At 50.4% G+C, this 19,595-nt stretch overlaps 1 protein-coding gene and 1 pseudogene across 1 annotated transcript; both read left to right on the forward strand.

Moving 5' to 3' along the window:
- Positions 1–386: 386 nt before the first annotated feature.
- TARS2 (threonyl-tRNA synthetase 2, mitochondrial) lies at positions 387–19,442 on the forward strand. Its single transcript, XM_075561236.1, has 18 exons — positions 387–500; positions 800–996; positions 1,229–1,352; positions 3,364–3,488; positions 4,093–4,210; positions 4,336–4,400; positions 4,638–4,716; positions 8,087–8,233; positions 8,406–8,504; positions 8,772–8,992; positions 9,392–9,554; positions 11,674–11,811; positions 11,990–12,067; positions 17,079–17,179; positions 17,390–17,491; positions 17,668–17,740; positions 18,141–18,255; positions 19,071–19,442. Exons 1-18 carry the CDS (start codon positions 426–428, stop codon positions 19,217–19,219), a joined length of 2,169 nt encoding a protein of 722 aa, XP_075417351.1. The 5' UTR covers positions 387–425; the 3' UTR covers positions 19,220–19,442.
- LOC142429232 (aldo-keto reductase family 1 member C23-like protein pseudogene) lies at positions 6,333–8,075 on the forward strand (annotated as a pseudogene).
- Positions 19,443–19,595: the final 153 nt, after the last annotated feature.

Genomic DNA, 19,595 nt, shown 5'->3' on the forward strand with positions numbered 1-19,595 from the left:
AAAGCCCATGTTTGTAACTTTTTTTTAACCTGTCAATAAAGGTCTTGGAAAAGAAAATGTCTGGTTAAGATGACAATAATAGCTCTCCTTGTTCGTTTCTCACGCTCCCTCAAGGGTTCTATTTCTACCCCGAGGCGGCAGGATACCTTACTGCTCCCCCGGCGTTCCAGCTGGAACGGAGCAGGCGGCTCCATCGCTGTGCGTAACCGCGGCGGTCTTCCGGGCGGCCGGGGGCCGGAACCCAGGGCGCCGCGGCTCGTGCTGTGTACGGGTGTGTTTACGGGGGCCCTGGGGGTGTGGCCACACCGAGTGGCGGCTACCGCAGCCAATAGACAGGCGAATTGCCGGGTCCGCAGCCAATGGGCCTCGGATGAAGGAAGGACGGAGGTAAGCTTGCTTGAGCCTGAAGGCACGGGTCTGCAAACATGGGCCGCTGTCCGGCGTGGGCTCGGTTCTGGTTCCCAGGCTCACACGCCTGTGGGCTGCGCTCGGTGCACGAGGTACTTAAAGTTTCCGAACTGCATCGGACTCGGCTCATTCGAAACCTAAGGGGTAGACTCTGACCCACCTGCCTCCCGGGACGGGACCGCCTCGGCCATGGGCGCGCCCCCCGCCTGCCGGGGCGACAGTCTGGGGGTGCAGGACCCCTTGTTGCCCCCCAGAGGAGGCCCCTGCCTCCCTTTCTTAAGTACTCGGGATTAGGGCCTAGACCGCTCCCTAGCCTGCCTAGCACCGTTCCCAAGTCTGGAAGGAGCCGTGTGATCGTGCAGTCTCCTAACCGGTCTTTCCCTCCCTTCAGGCAGCTGTGCCGACCCCTCCACTCTGGTTGGCAGAGCGACTTGGTCTCTTTGAGGAGCTCTGGGCTGCTCAGGTCAAGAGGTCAGCAGGCGCTGCCCAGCGGGAACGCCGGGCCATTCAGATCACGCTTCCCGAAGGCCAGCGAGTAGGCGCTGTGGCCTGGAGCACGACCCCCTACCAACTAGCCCAGCAGATCAGGTACCGGACCTCGCTGTGGGCTGAGCGGGGCGAGAAAGCAAGGCTGCTTGTTCGCTAGCCCGTCGCCATCAAGACAGTCTTTCTCCAGGATTCCTGTCAGAGCTTTTCTCTTTGTCTCGAAGAACAAGCGATACATTCGATTGCCCCAGGATTGCAAACAGGGAATCCGTCCTCTCCGGGGTGTGCATTGTAACTTTGTCTTTTTCCTCACCCCACCACCCCATCCCTCCAGTTCAACATTGGCAGATACTGCAGTGGCTGCTGAAGTGAACGGAGAACCTTATGATCTGGAGCGACCCTTGGAGACAGATTCTGACGTCAGATTTCTGACATTTGATTCCCCAGAGGGGAAAGCAGTAAGTGTCTTTCTGATCAGGGCCTACTGAGCTGTAAGAGGCACGCAGGGACTTCCAGCGTTGGTTTCCATTATCTCTGTGTCTCGCTTACAGACCGCTTACTGATTGAGCCTGTGCTTTTTTTTTTTAACATTTTATTAGGGGCTCATACAACTCTTATACAATCCATATACATACATCAATTGTATAAAGCACATCCGCACATTCTTTTCCCTAATCACTCTCAAAGCATTTGCTCTCCACTTAAGCCCTTTGCATCAGGTCCTTTTTTCCCCCTCCCTCCCAGCTCCCCCCTCCCTCATGAGCCCTTGATAATTTATAGATTGTTATTTTGTCATATCTTGCCCTATCCAGAGTCTTCCTTATCCCCCTTCTCTGCCGTCCGCCTCCCAAGGAGGAGGTCACATGTGGATCCTTGTAATCGGTTCCCCCTTTCCAACCCAGAGCCTGTACTTCTAAAAAATAGGATTTTACTGTGTTTAAAATGAAAGTTTTCACAGCAAATAGGGTCCCGCTGAACAATGCACAAATTTATTCAGTGATATTCGTTACGGTTTCATACCATATCAGTCATTCTTTTTCATTCTGTCTGGTTGGACCGTTTCCAGTACTCTTTCCATGCCTTCTCAGCTGTAGAGTAATTTTTGACCATTTGATCCATATAGGTGATTTTTTTTTCAAAGGCACGCATTATTCACAGGTGATTTTCATTATTTTGTGAACCCATCTATCACTTAGCTAACAGGTGACCTCAAGGCATAGTTCTAGGTTAAGGTTTAAAGTATATCTCCAGACGATAGTCTTGGGGAGTCCTCTACTCCCAACTGGTCAATAAATTTTGGACTTTAAGAATTTGAATTTTGAGAGAATGTGGGGTAGAAAGGGGAACTGATTACAGGAATCTACATATAGCCTCATCCCTAGGGAGGGACAGCAGAGAAGAGGGCGGGGGGAGACGTCAGACAGTGTAATATATGACAAAATAATAATAATATATGAATGATGAAGGGTTCATGAGGTAGGGGAGAGTGGGAAGGGAGGGGGAAAATGAGCAGCAGATATTAAGGGCTCAAGTAGAAAACAAAGGTTTTAAGAATGATGATGGCAACAAATGTACATATGTTCTTGACACAATGGATGTATATATGGATTGTGATAAGAATTGTACAAGCCCCCAATAAAATGATTAAAAAATTAAAATAAATAAATAAAATTTAAAAAACAGGTAATGGAAAAAGAATAGACAAAATGACAAAAGAATTTGAATTTTACAAATAGTTTTAAAAGAAGCAGAAGAATTTGTGTTTTATCCCACATTTTTCTCCCATTCTATTAGGATCCCTCTTTTATGGCACAGGTCAGAAATGTCAGTGGGCACCATTTAGTTCCTCTGGCTCAGGGTAGATGAGGCTGTGGCTCATGGAGAAAATGAGCCCAATAGTTGACTTTCTTCGCTTATTTAAGATGAGTAGAATCGATAGATTGTTCTTACCTTACCTATTGCTGCCTGCGCTGAAAACTTTTAATGAAAATGTTTAGATCAACAGCCTGGATCCAATACGTAAGAATAATAAGTTAAAAAGCAGAAGTTAAGGCCTACTGTCGCCAACTCAGCCCCCTTCACTCCTGAGTCCACACGTTGTAAGTCACCATGTTGCACATTTAACCGTAGCATGGCTCCCACACCGGAGCGCACAGCCTGTCCACCTCCCTCCTTTATCCTCTGCGTCAGCTGAGGTTATGCAGGCCTCGTCTATTGGACTCCAGACAATGGAGAGCACATGTCACCTGGGACGGTGACTAAACCGTATGTGTAGACGTACTGCATCACACGAGAGTGCTTCTTCAGTGAGTCAGGGTTTGTACATGGTGCCGGTTACTAGTCACCTCCAACGTCCACGTTCTTCCTTTTGTGGTTGCTATTTCTGGACGAACCACACCAGCTCCTCCAAGGAGACAGCCAGAGAGCAAGGGGAAAGGTGAGCTCATGAACGCTTTCCTTTGAACACAGGTGTTCTGGCACTCCAGCACTCATGTCCTGGGGGCAGCCGCTGAACAGCTCCTGGGTGCCGTCCTCTGCCGAGGTCCAAGTACAGACAGTGGTTTCTACCATGATTTCTTCCTGGGAAAGGAGCGGTGAGTCATGCAGGGAAGCAGAGTGACCCTGCAGTGCTTTGGAGGCCTGTTCTGGGGCTTCGTGCCTGGTCAGTTTGGAGGAGAAAATTGGGAAGAGACTGAGGCCGTGAGGGCTTGACCTGATTAAGCTTTAATAGGGTGCCCGTGTCCCTCCTTACGCGCGTTCCTAAAAGCCACATGTTGAATGTGTACACTGCTTGTCACTGTCGCATCCTCATTGTCACAGTTCCTCTCCACGCCGTGGCTGTACCATTGGAGCCAGCGTGGCTCGTGGCCCTCTTGTCTGTCTAGCTCTCCTTAAAACATAACCTTCGTATGAGTTTCTCAAGTTTTACTCCTTATATTTATTGTTGCTGTATTTTCCCAGCCATATTACTCTCACCCAGCTTTTTAATTTCAAACCTAGAGTTTCTCTCCAGCTATAAAATCGCCCTGATTTTTAATTTCTGTTTTCTCTGAGTCTTTTTTAAGCAGTGAGTTTGTTGATAAAATGAAATTTATAAAAAGGCAAGACTAAACTCTCACTCCCACCCTGTAGGCCACAAAAGTGTCACAAGGTGACGCTGCTCAGATGATGCCAGACAAGCAACCCTTCTCTTTCCAGAACAGTCCAGGGCTCAGAGCTGCCTGTTTTGGAGAGGGTTTGCCAGGAACTTGCAGCTGCTGCTCTACCCTTCCGGAGGCTAGAGGCTTCCCGGGATCAGCTCCACCAGCTCTTCAAGGTAAGATGGGCATGCACAAATGTAGGAGAAAGGTCCAGAAGCATGAGGGAAGAGATGGCTGTCTTCCAGGATACCTTTGTGGAAATGAAGACTTGTCTTCACTCTTCCCTTCGGCCTTCTTGCAGGACAACCCTTTTAAACTTCGCCTGATTGAAGAGAAAGTGACAGGTCCAACAGCCACAGTGTACGGGTGAGAGTTGTCCAGACTGGGGAAGCAGCGCGGGCCAAAAATGGGGTCAGGTGCCGAGGAAAGCAGGTGACCTGTGTCTCTCCAAAGAGAGAAGTGGCAACAGGATTTCATCTGAAAGCGCTCATTTGATTAGAACAGCTACGCTCCCCTCCCCCTTCGCCCAGCAAAGGGCCACGAGAGAGACAAGTTAAAGCTCAGGATTTTGCAAACCGCTAACTTCTCCCGTTTTGCTCCCAGGTGTGGCATGTTGGTTGATCTTTGCCGGGGCCCCCACCTGCGGCACACTGGACAGATTGGAGGACTGAAACTGCTAACGGTCAGTTGGGAAGGCAGGGCCAGGTCGAGTCTCCTGTTTTTACTGGAATTAGCAAAGGAATGAGAAAATGATCCTTTCCGTCCTTTTTCTAACTCTGATAGCTAAAGGGGGGGAATCTAAAAAGAGGATGAAAATCAGTTCCTGCCTCTTAGAAACTCCAGATTGATAGCAGATCCTCAACACGTGCCAGGCCCCAGAAGCCAGTTTCAATCCTGTAGTTGACCATCAGTGCAGAGAGGGACGGAGGGAGGGAAGGCACGAACACTTGGGAGGGTCCTGGGGTGGGAGTGAGGCATGGTACAGCATATTGGTTAACAGCACATACCGGGCACAGGGAGAAGACCTGAAATTACAACTCACTGCCATGGAGTCCATTGCTACTTGTAGTGACCCTGTAGGACAGAGTAGAACTGCTGCTGGAGGTTTCTGGGAGTGTGGATGTTTACAGGAGCCTCGTCTTTCTCCGTAGACATGGCTGGTGGGTTTGAACCATACGCCTTGCGATTAGCAGCCTGACGCTGAACCTACAGCACAACCAGGAGTCCTTACCCCAAGTCAAGGGTATCCCGTATTTGAAAATCGTGTCCTTGAACAGATGAGTAATGAGACGGGCTAGGAGCAGCAGTGAGGGAGTGGCAGATGTGTACAGCACTGTGAAAAACAGCATGGCCGGGGCGATAGCTGACCGTTCACTTCACAAGGAGGAAGGAGAATCAGCATCAGCAGTCTAAGGCCGGTTCCTTGATGGGGTGAGATGTCAGCTCTACCCCCACCTCTCAGCTCTTTTACCAATTCTGATACCACGCAGCCCATCCAGGGCACTCTCTCCTAGTCTGACCAAGGACTCATTGCAGTGGCTACACAGAACTCACGCTGGACTCGTGATGATGAGTTTACTAGGGAAGTAACATGATACAACTTGGGACCGGGATCACCTTAGAGATGAAAGGAACAACTTAGAATACAGGTCTTAATCAGGACCACTTCTGGCCCTCTGCCACCGGGCTCTTGGGCCTTCTTCAGTAAGTGTTTCAACTCTCAGCTTCATGGTCAGCAAGCGATCAAGGCCCTGCACTCCACCAGTGGGTCTCCTGTCCAAAAGCGCTCGGCCGTTTCCGTCCGTGCGCTAGGAAGCCCACTGTGCCAGCTCCTGCCCTCTCCTGATTCTGCCGCCTCTGTTTCTTCGCTGCTGTTTCTCTCCATCACTTGCTCTCTCCCCTTGCTGGTCTCGTTCTTTCTGTGCCTCCAGGTCCTAAGAATTTCCCAGCACAGCGTACCTGAGCCCAAAGGGGATGCTCCACTTAGGAGTTCTTCCTTTTTTGGTGGTTGTGAGGTCACCCCTTTGCTTTGAAATTGGCTCTGAACAACCTCATTGTTAGACTTCCATAAGCCATATTTGCACGGTCCCACCCCAGCAGGGGTGTTAGACACCTAATTTGCATTATTAGCAAGCTATCCAATCCCCTTGGTGAGCCACAAGCACTTCATTTGCATAGTCTCACCTAGACCTTTGGTGGGAGATACAGACGTATTTAAAAGTGCCATATTGACTGGGGAAAGCAGAGCGAGGAACACAGGCTGTGTTTAGTGAGAAGTGCGACAGAAGATGGATCTGAAACAATGGTGTAATCAATGGCCACCTCATTCCTGTCCTGGGATCTGGCGCAGCTGCATCAGAATTGGTGCTTAAGACTACAGCTGAGGAGGCAACCAAATTGGTTCTTGATGTCAGGTTTCATCATTTTGATTCAGTTTATGTACAGGGAAGTCAAGAGGAAGTGGGACAAGCCATCCACAGCAAGACTGCTGATGGCATTGTGAAGAAACACACTACTTGCAAGCTTGGGCTCACTTCTCTCTGAGCTGGATTGGTGCCGTCAGCTTTGGAAAAGTCACTGCAGAAACTCCAGCTGTCCGTGCTGCTCTCCGCCTCATTCCCTGGGCGCTGCCTCCACGGCCTGGAGAGGAGATTTCCCCAAGATGAACGTGGGAAACGAGCATTTGACGCAGAGGATCTCTGTGCCACATGGGGGCCCTGTAAGGATGTACAACTGGCCAAGTCCATTGAGAGTCCAGCTTTAGCCACAAGCAGCTGGAGATGATTCTGAACGAGCCAGGGCTCAAATACAAGCCTGTCTGCAGTCAGGTGGAATGTCTCGATTTCACGACCAGAGCACACTGCTGGATTTCTGCAAGTGTAAAGGCACTGTTTTGGTCGCCTATGGTGCGCTAGGAACTCAGCGGTACAAGCTATGTGTAACCCAGAGCGCCCCTGTTCTCTTGGATGATCCAGCTCTTGGTGCCTGGGCAAAAAAGTCCAAAATAACCCAGCCCGGGGTGCCCTTTGATACCAGATCCACCAGGGCGTGCGGACCTGGCCGAGAGTCCCAGTGAGACGAGCACACGCGGTGTTTGCATCCCCGTTGCCTTCGGAGCGCACGCAAGGACTGCCTGACCTAGATAGAAACTCCCACTGCGGTCCATCTGCCGTTTCCATGGACTACCCTCAGTGTCCGTTTTTTGAGGCGTATTGGTGAAGATGCCTTTGTCATGACGTCTTCCAGAAGCCTCTGTGTGTGAATGGGATGCAGGCAACTTCTCAGATGCTGGGGATAAGAGACAACTCACATGCCTGTAGAGTGACATCCATGGGTCATTAAGGAAAGGCATTGCACCCTGCTCCTTTGTGAAAAAATATTCTCCAAACAAACAAGTGAAAGTGCCCTAGTAAGTAATCGCCTATACTGCAGGCGGCACAGAGCGCTGGACGGAGAGTCGTGCCATGTGTGCTTAGTCCTGCTGCGCCACGACGCGGCGTGTGGCCTTGAGTAGATCTTCCTCATTTTCTTCAACTATGAAACGAGGCTGTTGAGTCTGTTGATTCCTGTTCTAGTAAATCTACATCAGAGAGGCAATTAGAGCCTGTTAGTGCATGAGAAACTGTCTGAGGAGAAGCTTGAAGAGGGGGCTGCTTCTCTTTACTGTGGTTAAAGGCGTCTGGAAGCACCAGTGGAGGCGTTTGGATTTCTGTGTCTGGGCGAGATTGATAAGGAGATGGTAACCCGGCATTTGACAGGGACTGACATAAGAGCCCCTCTCCTGGGCACCACTGGTTGGAAGAGGGGACAAATGAGGAGTCAGAGGAAGGCCTGGCGAAGACCAGAGTCAGGCAGGTCCGAGGCTGCAGGAGGCGGCGATGGCAGGAAGCGAGTGCACAGATTGAGCGCCTGGTTGCCGAGCAGTGTGTCTGTGCTGCTTACACTGGGAGTGTGTGTTTGTTTCGTACACTGAGCTTTTGTGGAAGGGTTGAGAGGGGTTGGGGCGACCAGCACGCGCTGACTTTCCCTGAATTCTCGGTGTCCTCCCTCAGAACTCCTCCTCCTTGTGGAAGTCTCCGGGGCTCCCAGAGACTCTGCAGCGGGTCTCAGGGGTCTCCTTCCCCACGGCAGAGGGGCTGCAGGCCTGGGAAGAGTGGAGGAAGGAAGCTGAGTTGCGGGACCACCGGCGCATTGGGAAGGTACAGAGACTGAAAAAATAGGGAGGGATGATAATAAGGGTCGGAAGGGAGAAGCAATCTAATGGTGGAGTTGGGAGCAGATACCAGAATCAGACTTGAGCAGGTTTGTGTTTCCTCCGACTTCCAAAGCACCCTTTCCTCTTGAACTGACCACTGCCATTCCTGAATCCAGGAACAGCAGCTCTTCTTCTTCAATGAACTGAGCCCCGGGAGCTGCTTCTTCCTGCCCCGAGGGACAAGGGTGTACAACGCACTGGTGGATTTTATCAGGGTAAGGGGAGCCTGGGCCTGGGGAGGAAAGACCAAGGAGAACTGGGGTGCTAGAAGAAGGCAGAGTGTTGGAGTCAGTCGAGGGGACTGGAAGCATGAATAGCCCATTGTAAAGTGCTGGTCACTTCCTCAGCATGCTAGCACCGCGCCAGCTGCAGGTTGGGACTGTGATCCACGAGGCCTGAAAGCTTCAGGATAACCAGACACTGTTGCTCTGCCTCCTCCCCGTCACGCAGACCACCTTCCATGTTTGTACCCTCCTCTGCAGGCTGAGTACGCCCACCGGGGTTTCTCAGAAGTCAAAACCCCCACGCTGTTTTCTACGCAACTATGGGAACAGTCAGGACACTGGGAGCATTATAAGGATGACATGTTTGTCCTGAAGCCCCCTGGTTCTGACAGACCTGCCAGCTCTTTGGGAGACCACTCCACCAGCCCTCAAGCCCACTCCACACTTGCCCTCAAGCCCATGAACTGCCCTGCACACTGGTGAGCTGGGAACCAGGAGACCAGGTTCCTCCCAGGTTAGGAGGAGACAGCCGAGTTGTTAAATATGAAGTAATAAGAAAGAGTCTTAGGAAGAATGTTGACTTGTGCCTTGAATCTACTCTGGGAACTCGGGACAAGCACTGCACCACTCTAAGCCTCAGTTGCCTTATTAGTAAAATCAAGGATTTGGATTTTCTGTCTCGGATTCTTTCGGCTCAGGGCCTGTCACAGAGGCAGGGCATGGTAAATTCACGGATGCTGTTGTTACTGAGAAAGTCACTCGATGAGTGGCAGGGACAGGACTCCTCTGTGGGCGAGGGTGTTGCCTGGGGGACAGAGGGAATATCTTTGGGGTCCCAGCCTCCCTGTGATTCTGACCTTTCCCCACTTCAACCTCAGCCTGATATTTGCCCACCGGCCCAGATCCTGGCGCGAGCTGCCCCTGCGACTGGCAGACTTCGGGGCCCTGCACCGGGCGGAGGCTTCAGGCAGTCTAGGAGGACTGACTCGGCTGCGATGCTTCCAGCAGGACGACGCTCACATCTTCTGTGCCCCAGAGCAGGTGGGCACAGAATGCTCTGTCAAAGCATTCGATTGACTGACTCTAGTCCTTGACTTTGTTGTTGTTGAAAATGCACACAGGAAAACCTGTCGATTCAGCAATGTCTACATGTATAAAATGTCTACAGTGACTTCGATTACATTCTTCAAATTGTGTAACTGTTCTCTTTTCCTAGTTATTTTCCCACCATTAGCATAAACATTTCCATCCGACCTTTCCAGCTCCCGCTGTCAGTCTGACCCCATGTACATAATTCTTTGAGTCCTGGGGGCGTAGTGGTTACATATTAGGCTGCTAACCTCAAAGTCAGCAGTTAGAAACCAGCAGCTGCTCCACAGGAGAGGAACGAGGCTGTCTACGCCTGTAAACAGCCTCAGAAACTCACAGGGGCAGTTCTTACCCTGCCCTCCAGGGTTGCCATGAGTCAGAATAACCTCCATGACAGAGAGTGAGATGTTCTTCTGAAAAGCACTGTGCTCGAGGCACATTCTTTAGGAAATAAGCTAAACTGTTTTGACTTCCAGATTTCACAGGCTATTTTTTTTTAATTTATTTATTTTAACAATTTATTGGGACTGATACAATTCTTTTCACAGTTCATACATATACATACATCACTTGTATAAAGCACATCTGTACAGTCTTTGCCCTAATCATTTTTTTCCTCTTTTCTTCTTTTACATTTTATTAGGGACTCATACAACTCTTACCACAATCCATACATATACATACATCAATTGTATAAAGCACATCCATACATTCCCTGCCCCAATCATTCTCAAGGCATTTGCTCTCCACTTAAGCCCCTTGCATCAGGTCCTCTTTCCCCCCCCTCCTCCCTCCTCATTCCCCCCTCCCTCATATGCCCTTGGTAATTTATACATCGTTATTTTGTCATATCTTGCCCTATCCGGAGTCTCCCTTCCCCCCTTCTCTGCTGTCCCTCTCCCAGGGAAGAGGTCACATGTGGATCCTTGTAATCAGTTCCCCCTTTCCAACCCACTCACCCTCCACTCTCCCAGCATCGTCCCTCACACCCTTGGTCCTGAAGGTATCATCCACCCTGGATTCCCTGTACCTCCAACCCTCATATGTACCAGTGTACAACCTCTGTCCTATCCAGCCCTGCAAGGTAGAATTCGGATCATGGTAGTTGGGGGGAGGAAGCATCCAGGATCTGGGGGAAAGCTGTGTTCTTCATCGATACTACCTCACACCCTAATTAACCCATCTCCTCTCCTAAACCCCTCTATGAGGGGATCTCCATTGGCCGACACTTGGGCCTTGGGTCTCCACTCTGCACTTCCCCCTTCATTTGATACACAGGCTATTTTTTCATGAGAACACAAAAAACCTTTTTATTGGGTGAAGGCTTCCAGAGCAGATTACCAGTCAACACTTGGTGCCCATTCAGTCATTGCCATCTCAATGGACCGTCACTTACCTGCTTCCTGTGTTTCCTGTTTCCCTTCTTCCTCCTTTCCTAACTCACTGAACTTGGTCCTTCAGTAAATGTTGCCCTTTGGATCTGACACGTTTGGTTATTCCAGCAAGAGAATTCGTTCCATCCCCGACCTGAAGGTGACTAGGGGCCTTAGTCGGGGGCGGGCTTCAGCTTGTGTCCGGAAGGCTGGTCGCTTTTGGATTTAAGTTGTAGTCCATATTTCCCCCTCTCTGTCCAGGACATGCCGAGGAGCACTTGGTAGTGGTAGCAGGCACCGTCTAGTTCTTCCGGTCCCACAGTTGTGGAGACTGACGTTTGCGTGGCCCACTAGTTCCTTGGACTGATTGTTTCCATGTCTTGATTTCTGTCACTACTCTTTATTCTGAATGGGGAGAGGCCAATGTTTGTATATTAGATGCTACCTACCAACGTAGGGTGGAGAGCATGGTCTTTGTGAACGGTGCTATGCCAATTGACCTTCCACAAAAACATCTTAGAGCCACTTTCCATGCTCACTTTGAGCTTGCAGCATCCCTTCAGTTGCCCTATCTTCAGTTTTATTCTAGCCTCAGCTTTTTTGTGCTCCCTTTGTATGCTTGTCCTCTGTTGCCCCTAAACTGCCATCACCCCAAGTCTCTAGCAGACACGCAATTCACCCTTATTTCTTGTCTGCAGCTGGAAGCAGAGATCCGAGGCTGCCTTGATTTCGTCCGCTCTGTCTATGCTGTCCTCGGTTTCTCCTTCCGCCTGGCACTGTCCACGCGGCCATCTGATTTCCTAGGGGAGTCTTGCCTTTGGGACCAGGCTGAGCAGGTAAGTAGGAGGTAGGGAAGTGGGGGCAGATAAACTGCTCTCTGGTAGGGAGGGTGGGGAGACAGGAACCAGGCTCCTCAGAGGCATATTCTGAAGCGGTAGTTGTTGGGCCTGGAGGGATATATTGCTCATAAAGCCTAAGTTGGAACACCCCTCTCTTAACTCATTACTTTCACAGATCCTTCAGCAGGCCTTGGAAGAATTTGGGGAACCCTGGGAACTCAACCCAGGAGACGGGGCCTTCTATGGGCCCAAGGTAAGCTGGGCCACCTAGGCGGAGTCTTACGTGCTAATTGTTATTTTGTTGTATTAAATATTGAGTAGGTACTAGAGAGTAGTTTTTACCTTATGTAGAATACAATTCCTGCCTCTGTGGACCTTGCAGTCTAGTGAAGGCTGTGGGGTCAGTGCTATGTGGGTACAAAGAGGAAATAATTCCTGCAGAACTCTTCCCAGTCTGAAAGTTGAGTGAGCATTGGCGTGCAACATTCCAACTCACATGGCGAGTTGAAAGAAGCAAGAAAGTCAGGCGTGAAAGTATCTCTGGGGTTGAGCAGAAGTGGTTAGCCTGGGATGAGCCATTTTTTATAAAGTGAGGACAGGCGTGAGTGGAAGAATATGCTTCTTTCACGATGTGGACTGTAGTGGTGCGAGGCGAGAAGCTGATACCCGGGGCCCGAGGAGGGACTTACAGGCAGCAGGGACAGACGTGTGCTGCCACGAGCAGACGGGAACTCTGCACTGCAGACTTCAGCAAGGTTGCAGACCAGCCAGAGAGATGCTACCGAGACCCTCTACAAACAAAGACAGGAGAGAGCAAGTGTCTGAGCTTCGGAGAAAGGACAGACACGCGAGTGAAATACCAACTGGGAGCAGAGCTGATTGAAAGCAGTGAGCGAGGCAGACTGTGCCATGGCAGCGCTTTTATAAGCAGCTCTTCATCGAGACACAGCCTGACACACCATGGCGGCCAACACCCATGCCTGCTGCAGGGTCCCCAACCTGGCCCCTCGGTCATCAGTAAGCAGTGGGCAGCACCAGCCAACCCTGCTCTCCATCACGCCGACCAGGAGACAGGTAGGGGTGCCTACGCACACACTAATGTTATAATCATCAATTAAATTCAAATACAACATCACAGTACCCTCAAAGAAGAGACCACATGGAACAAAGGCAGAGTGGCCCAAACAAGTGACCAAAGTATAGAGCCAGAAACCCTCTCTGAGGAACTATTTGATAAGGAACTTACTTAATGAAGAGGAACTATTTTGGGTCATAAGAAATTCAAGAGTGTCACTAAGACACGTTTAGCGAATTGAGAGAATATTTGACAAAGCTGCGGAAAAACTGGAAGAACTCAGGAAAACACTGCAAGAACAAACTGACAAAATAAATGCAAAGTTAGATGAACTCATGCAATTGGAGCAAATGGAAATCCAGAAGATTGATGTTATGATTTCTGAGAGTACATTGAAAAATAAATTAAAATTTTAAAAGAGAGTACATTGAAAGGGCAAAGGAGTCCAAGTGAACCAATGCGAAGCCAAATTAGTGCGCTTGAAAACAAGTCTCATTATTAAACCTGATAGGGGGACAAACACAAAATAGAACAAAAAATTCCGGAGAAAGCCTAAGAATTATGTGGGATACCATCAAGAGGAATAACTAACTTATAATAGGAAACCCAGAACAGTAAGACACCCAAAAAGGCACAGAGAAAATTTTGAAAGGGTTCTTTGAAGAAAACATCCTTAATGTGAAAGATGAGAAGATGAACACTCAAGAAGTTGTACAAACCCCAACAGGATAGGTCCCAAAAGAAAATCACCAAGGCATATCATCATAAAGTTTTCCAAAACCAAAGACCAGGAAAAGTCCTGAGAGCAGCTTGGTATCAACAAACTTATCTACAAAGGAGAACTAATAAGGTGAAGCTTGAATTTCTCCACTGAAACCATGCAGGCAAGAAGGCAATAGATGATATATAAACAACAAAGAAAAAAAAATACAAACCAAGAAATATATAACCAGCAAAACTGTACCTTAAATACAATGTCAAAAATATGACACTTCCAGACAAACAGAAATAGAATTTGTAGAAAAAAACAGACTAAGTTCACAAGAAATGCTAAAGGGAGTTGTTTAGACAGAAAACTGACAACAACCTAAGATTAGCATACATAACAGCATCCAGAAGCCAGCCCACTGAGAGGTTAAACATAGAAACAAGCCTACAGGACTGAAAATAGGGGCCAAAGAGAGCAATGTGTAACAAAGCCAATTACAAGAAAGTAAGAAGATGGAATAGTTATCACAAAACATCTAAATGGAGAGGGAGTCAAGTAGATGTAACTGGGGAGGGGAGGCAGTAAACAATAGTCGGTTGGAGGGGACGGCAGGGGGTAGGAAGATGCTAGGAGTAGTGTGAGAAGGCCATAGGCCAAATAATGTTTCATAAACAACCCTGCAATGGTGGTCTGCAAGTAGATGCGTGAAGCAGACGTGTAGGCTGACAGACGTGAGAAGGGAAATACATAGACAGGATATTTAAACATGGATATTTACCTTGGCTATGTTATGAAAATTAATTAGATATAAACAAATACCTTGAAGGAATGAGCTGCTGGGCTTGAGGACTTAAGACCCGTCTCAGGGACACCAAGGTCAAGTGGCGTTTCCTAGCCCACAGAGACAATGTTCTACATCCTCCTCTAGTGAGCATCAAAGGTACACGATTGGACTCTCCTTGTCCAGAAGAGATATAAGTGATGGAAATAAAAAAGATACAAATAATTAGTTAATGGACTCATGGACCAGGTTAGCATCAGTCTTCACAACCCTAGGGCCAAACGAACTAAATGATGCCCAGTCACCACTACTGCTCTGAAAGGAATCATCTAGAAGGCTCCGGACGGAGCGGGAGGAAAATGTAGAATAAAACTGAAACTCATAGAAAAACATGAGGCTTCTGAGGAGGTAGACACTGTAGGAACCCCTGAGACTGTCTTGCTTAGTCACCTGTCAAGTCTGGAGCTGAAGTCATCCCGTGACTCAGTTTTCAGACAATAGGCAGTTCTGTAAGGGAACAATAGCACTAGTGAGCTATGCGCACCTTGCAATACTAAACCAGCTGAGGTCAAAGGAGCAGCGTTTTCCCAAGTACAGAGTTCAAAAGGGTCAGAAAAGGAGAACTGGAAACAGGGAGGAAGTGGGGAGTGGGGCTAGGCTACCTTGGAATGGCAGTGAACAAGCTGAAGCTAAATGTGTGTCAATGTTGAATTTAAAGCTGAGGGTCTGCTCTGTAAATTCCCTCAGTCACAGTAAAAAGTTTTGGTTTTTGTGGGGGTTTTTTAGTAAAAAGTTTTTTTAAAGAATTTTAGCTGTAGGCTCTTAAAATCTCAAAAGTGACGTCACAAAGTACAAATGGTTTCTTGTCACTTGGAGCAAAAGGAAGAAGGAAAGTCGGATGTAGGAGGAAGATACGGAATGTACGGCTAATGACTTCTGTGAACATCGGCCTCTTGCCACGAGACCAGAAGTGCTGGATGGAGCCTGAAGAATCCTCGTTATAAGGAGGGTGAAACATGGAAGAGATTTATAATTCTCACGTAATCCAACATTTCTAGAGCCACTAAGGCCAAAGAAACCCCTGAGAATATTTTAAAATATTTGACATGATTTTTAAAACCTAAGCCAAAAATATCCCTTGAAGTCTTTAAACAGTAGTTTTCGTTAAAAGTAAAGAGGGGCTGCCTTGGCCACGGGGACCACCTGGACGACTCGGCAGGAAGCAAAGGGGCCCTGAGTTTGTTACCGGAGGAGCGTGAGCATGGCTGTACAACTTGAAGAGTTTACTGTGTCACCGAACTGTATGTGCAACCATTGTTGAATTGGAATATATCTGGGTGCATTCTCGGCAATAAAAAGGTGAGGTTTTCTTCAGTAGTAATTTCATCTGCGATAAAGGCAAGGCGAGGTTTGAGCGGAAGGAGAGACTAGAGACCGCTGAGCTATGAAGAGCAGTTGACCTTGGAGAGGGCCTTACAGTGGAGCAGCGGTTCCCCACCTGTCGGCCGCTGCCCCTTCAGGAGTCCAGCGAGCCTTTCCCAGGGGTCCCCCGATTCATAACAGTAGCAAAATGACAGTGGTGAAGTAGCAACGAACATCATTTTGTAGTTGGGGCAGGGTCCCCACCAATGAGGTCGCGGCCTGAGGAAGGCGGAGGAGCACGCTCCAGCGGGATCCACCGGGAGGGGTGGGGCGGGTGGGATCAAGGGCCCTCCTCGGAAGAGGAAAGGCTGCGGGTAGATGGAAGGAGGGTTCAGATGTGACAGGTAGGCAGAACGCGTTCCCAGCTCCTAATAATCTGATCATTTCCTGCCGCTGGAAAAGGGAAGCAAAGAGCTGTCACTGAGGGGCTGGTAGGTGTCAAGAGACTAAGAAGGCTCGCAGTCCCAAGGAGCAGTGGACAAGAGCGGATGGAGGCGACCGGGATTCCTGGCAGCCGGAGGGACTGGTTGAAGCTGGAAGTGGTGTCTTCCACAGTAGTGTCTGCCTTTGTTGTCGCATTTGTGGTTTGTGTCGTGCTGGGCAGCGTTGAGCAATGGTGGGAAGTCAGGGTGACCACAGGTTGGGATTTAAGAGAGCAGGGAAAGCAGGTCTGGCTGTTTCAGGAAAGAAAAGTGTGATGGGCCTGTGGACAGGAAGAGACGTGGGCATGGAGCTCAGGCGCCCGTGGGCTGAGCTGCCAGAGCAGGTGTCTCCTAAGAGGAGGGAGCAGCTGTGTGTGTGAGGCGCTCGGTGTTGAGGCCAGGGATGCCTGGGCCACTCCCGTGAATGAATGTTATAACACCCCTGAAAACTGCACAGGGCTAGGTGCTAGGGGCAGCCCTGGCGGCACAGTGGTTATGCTTTGGGGTGCTGACTTCAAGCTTAGCAATTCAAATCTACCAGTGGCTCCGCAGGAGAAAAACAGGGCCTTCTACTCCCGTGAAGAGCAACAGTCTCTGAAATTCACAGCGCAGCTCGATCCCATTCTGTATGGTCACTGGGAGTCGGCACTGCCTCTGTGGCAGTGAGTTCGGTGTGTGGTTTGTGCGATGTGAGCCTCTGCCATGGTCCCCAGTGAGTGAAGTAGAAGGGTAGTGTGTGATATAGCTGGGTGACTTGACTCAAACCAGCCTGGGGCACAGACAGCCTGAGAAGAGAGGGAGTGGCGGGGAAGACGGGGGGAAGCCGGTCTCATGCCTTCCATTTGTCTCCTCCAGATTGATGTGCACCTCCAGGACGCCTTGGGGCGGCCCCATCAGTGTGGGACAATCCAGCTTGACTTCCAACTTCCCCTGAGGTTTAACCTGCAGTACCGAGGGTATGGAAGCTGGCCCCGTCCCTTCTCCCCTTGGCAACCATGAAAGAGGTGAAGGCTCCCCTCTTCCACTCTCGACGGTGAAACCTAACGCAAGCCCTCCACGCCCTCCCCTGCCAAAGGCAGGCTAGTTCTTGGAACTGGGCTATGATCTGGAGTGTGCATTGTGTGTTAGTGTCCCCATTTCACTCCTTCCCCCTCTGTTCACTCCAGGCACCTGGGAGCCCTGGAGCGGCCAGTCCTCGTCCACCGAGCGGTGCTTGGCTCCGTGGAAAGAATGCTGGGTGTGCTGGCAGAAAGCTGTGGGGGGAAATGGTGAGACCTCTGACCCGGATTTTTGCTCTGGCCTTGAAACCAGATGGTTCCTCCCCTTCAAACCTCGGCTTCTATGTCCTTCTCAAATCTCCCTGCAGCCTCAGCCTCCCAGCGCCTCCCACACTTCTGACCAGAGTCAGAATAGATCATTGCCCTCCTTTGTTCTCTCCAACCAGGCCATTGTGGCTGTCCCCCTTCCAGGTGGTGGTCATCCCTGTGGGGCCTGAGCAGGAAGACTATGCCAGGGAGGTAAGAGGTGGGACGAGGGCAGAGGCGGCAGCGGCACGGCTAGGGAAATCAGTGCCTTGGCAGTGCCTAGGACTTGGCACACAAAGGGAGTTGGGCAAATGTTGGTTTTATAGTTTGCTTTTTGGAGTTGCGGTGTGGACGGCTGGTTGGGGAGAGTGGTGGCTAGCAGCAGGCAGGGTCCAGGGGCTTGTGGAGCGTGGCCTCATTCCCCACAGGAGGCGTACAAAAATGAAGGTGGGAGGATGAGGCGGAGCCCTCGGGGTGGAGGTGAAATGAGGGGTGGCTGGAGAGCGAGCCCAGAGGCAGGGGAAGGAGTGACTGGGGAGACTTGGGGGAGATTGACATCTGGCTCTCCAACCTTCCATTAATTTAAGTTCCCGTCACCAAACCTCTGCCCCAGGCACAGCGGAGCCTACAGGCCGCAGGACTGGTTGGCGACCTGGACACTGACTCTGGACTGACACTCAGCCGGAGAATCCGCCGGGCCCAGCTGGCCCACTACAATTTTCAGTTTGGTGAGTGAGTGAGTGAGTGAGTGGAGTAGCCAAAGCCCAGGACCTCAGAACTCGAAGCTCACCCGCCCTCTGCATTCTTCCTTCCTGTCTATTACATTTGGTTAAATGCATATTTGGGTTAATTGGAGCTCATTACCTGACCAAGGAGCCAGGATTCAGGACACCTGACTCATTTGGGTTCCAGGTTCCTTCACCTCTGAACCTCAGAACAGTTTTCTTCTTGCCTCCCCCACTCCCCAGCCCTCAGCGCCTGTTAGGCTAATTAACCAAGGCTTCATGAGAGAGAAAGGAACTGGAAAGGTTAATAAGGTGCTCATTAATTAGTTTTGTTTATCCTAGATAGTGATCCCAAGGAGAAAGACCTTGGGGAGAGAAGTCTAGTCCTGCCGCCTTGCTGCTGTCGCTGATCTTCCCCGTTCAGAGCTCTGGTGAAGCCGGAGCAGCTCTCCCCAGCAGTGTCCCCAGTTCTCTAGTTTTGCGCACCCCACTCACCCTGCCCGCAGTCCTGGACTTCATGCGCATGCGTATTCCAGCCCCCTGACTCCCATCCCACCCCACCTTCCCACCCGACCCCCACCATCCTCTCTCTGCTTCCTGATCGCTTGGCTTTGGCTGACTGGCAATGACAGGGCATGGAGGAGAATGGAATGACCTGCCACGTCAGGCGGGGAGAACCCTGGAGAACATAGAAGAGCTCAGCATAGCCTGTCTTTGAACCACATTGGGTCTCTCCACCCTTCCTACAGACTTAGGTCTCTTGAATGTCTGCACAGAGAAAAGAGCTACCCCTCAGGCCCCCTCTCCTCTCCCTGCAGTGGTGGGCCAGCAAGAGCAGAGCAGAAGCACCGTGAACATCCGCACTCGCCATAATCGTAGACTTGGGGAGCGCAGCCTGACGGGGGCCGTGGAGCGGCTGCGAGAGCTCCAGAGCGCCAGAGTCCCCAATGCCGAGGACGTGTTCTGAGCCTTGGTCCTCGGACGGACGGATGGACGGAGCTCCGGAGCGCCCAGCCGCCCTCAGAGAGCAGCGTCCAGCTCAGCTGAGGGCCTGCAGTCCTGGCCTCTCTCCCCTTGAACCCAGACTTGGGTTGGTGACCGTGGGGAGGGAAGGGCACTGTAGCTGCTTGGATGGGAGAGGAGTGAAACAGGGTAATAAATGTTGAGCCTCTAGGGGTGTGTCTTCACTTTGGCTCCTCGGAGGGAGGGCAAAGGAAGCTGGACTCTGTCTCTCCCTGGTTCTGTCCCGGGAGGTTGGGGAAGCTCACTGGGATGGCTAGTCTGTTGCCCCTGCAAACGTCCGTAGTGCCTGTTTCCCTGCCCTCGCTTCAGGAGGGGGTCAG

Source organism: Tenrec ecaudatus, chromosome 1 (genome assembly GCF_050624435.1).
Source record: "Tenrec ecaudatus isolate mTenEca1 chromosome 1, mTenEca1.hap1, whole genome shotgun sequence".
Lineage (NCBI taxonomy): Eukaryota > Metazoa > Chordata > Mammalia > Afrosoricida > Tenrecidae > Tenrec > Tenrec ecaudatus.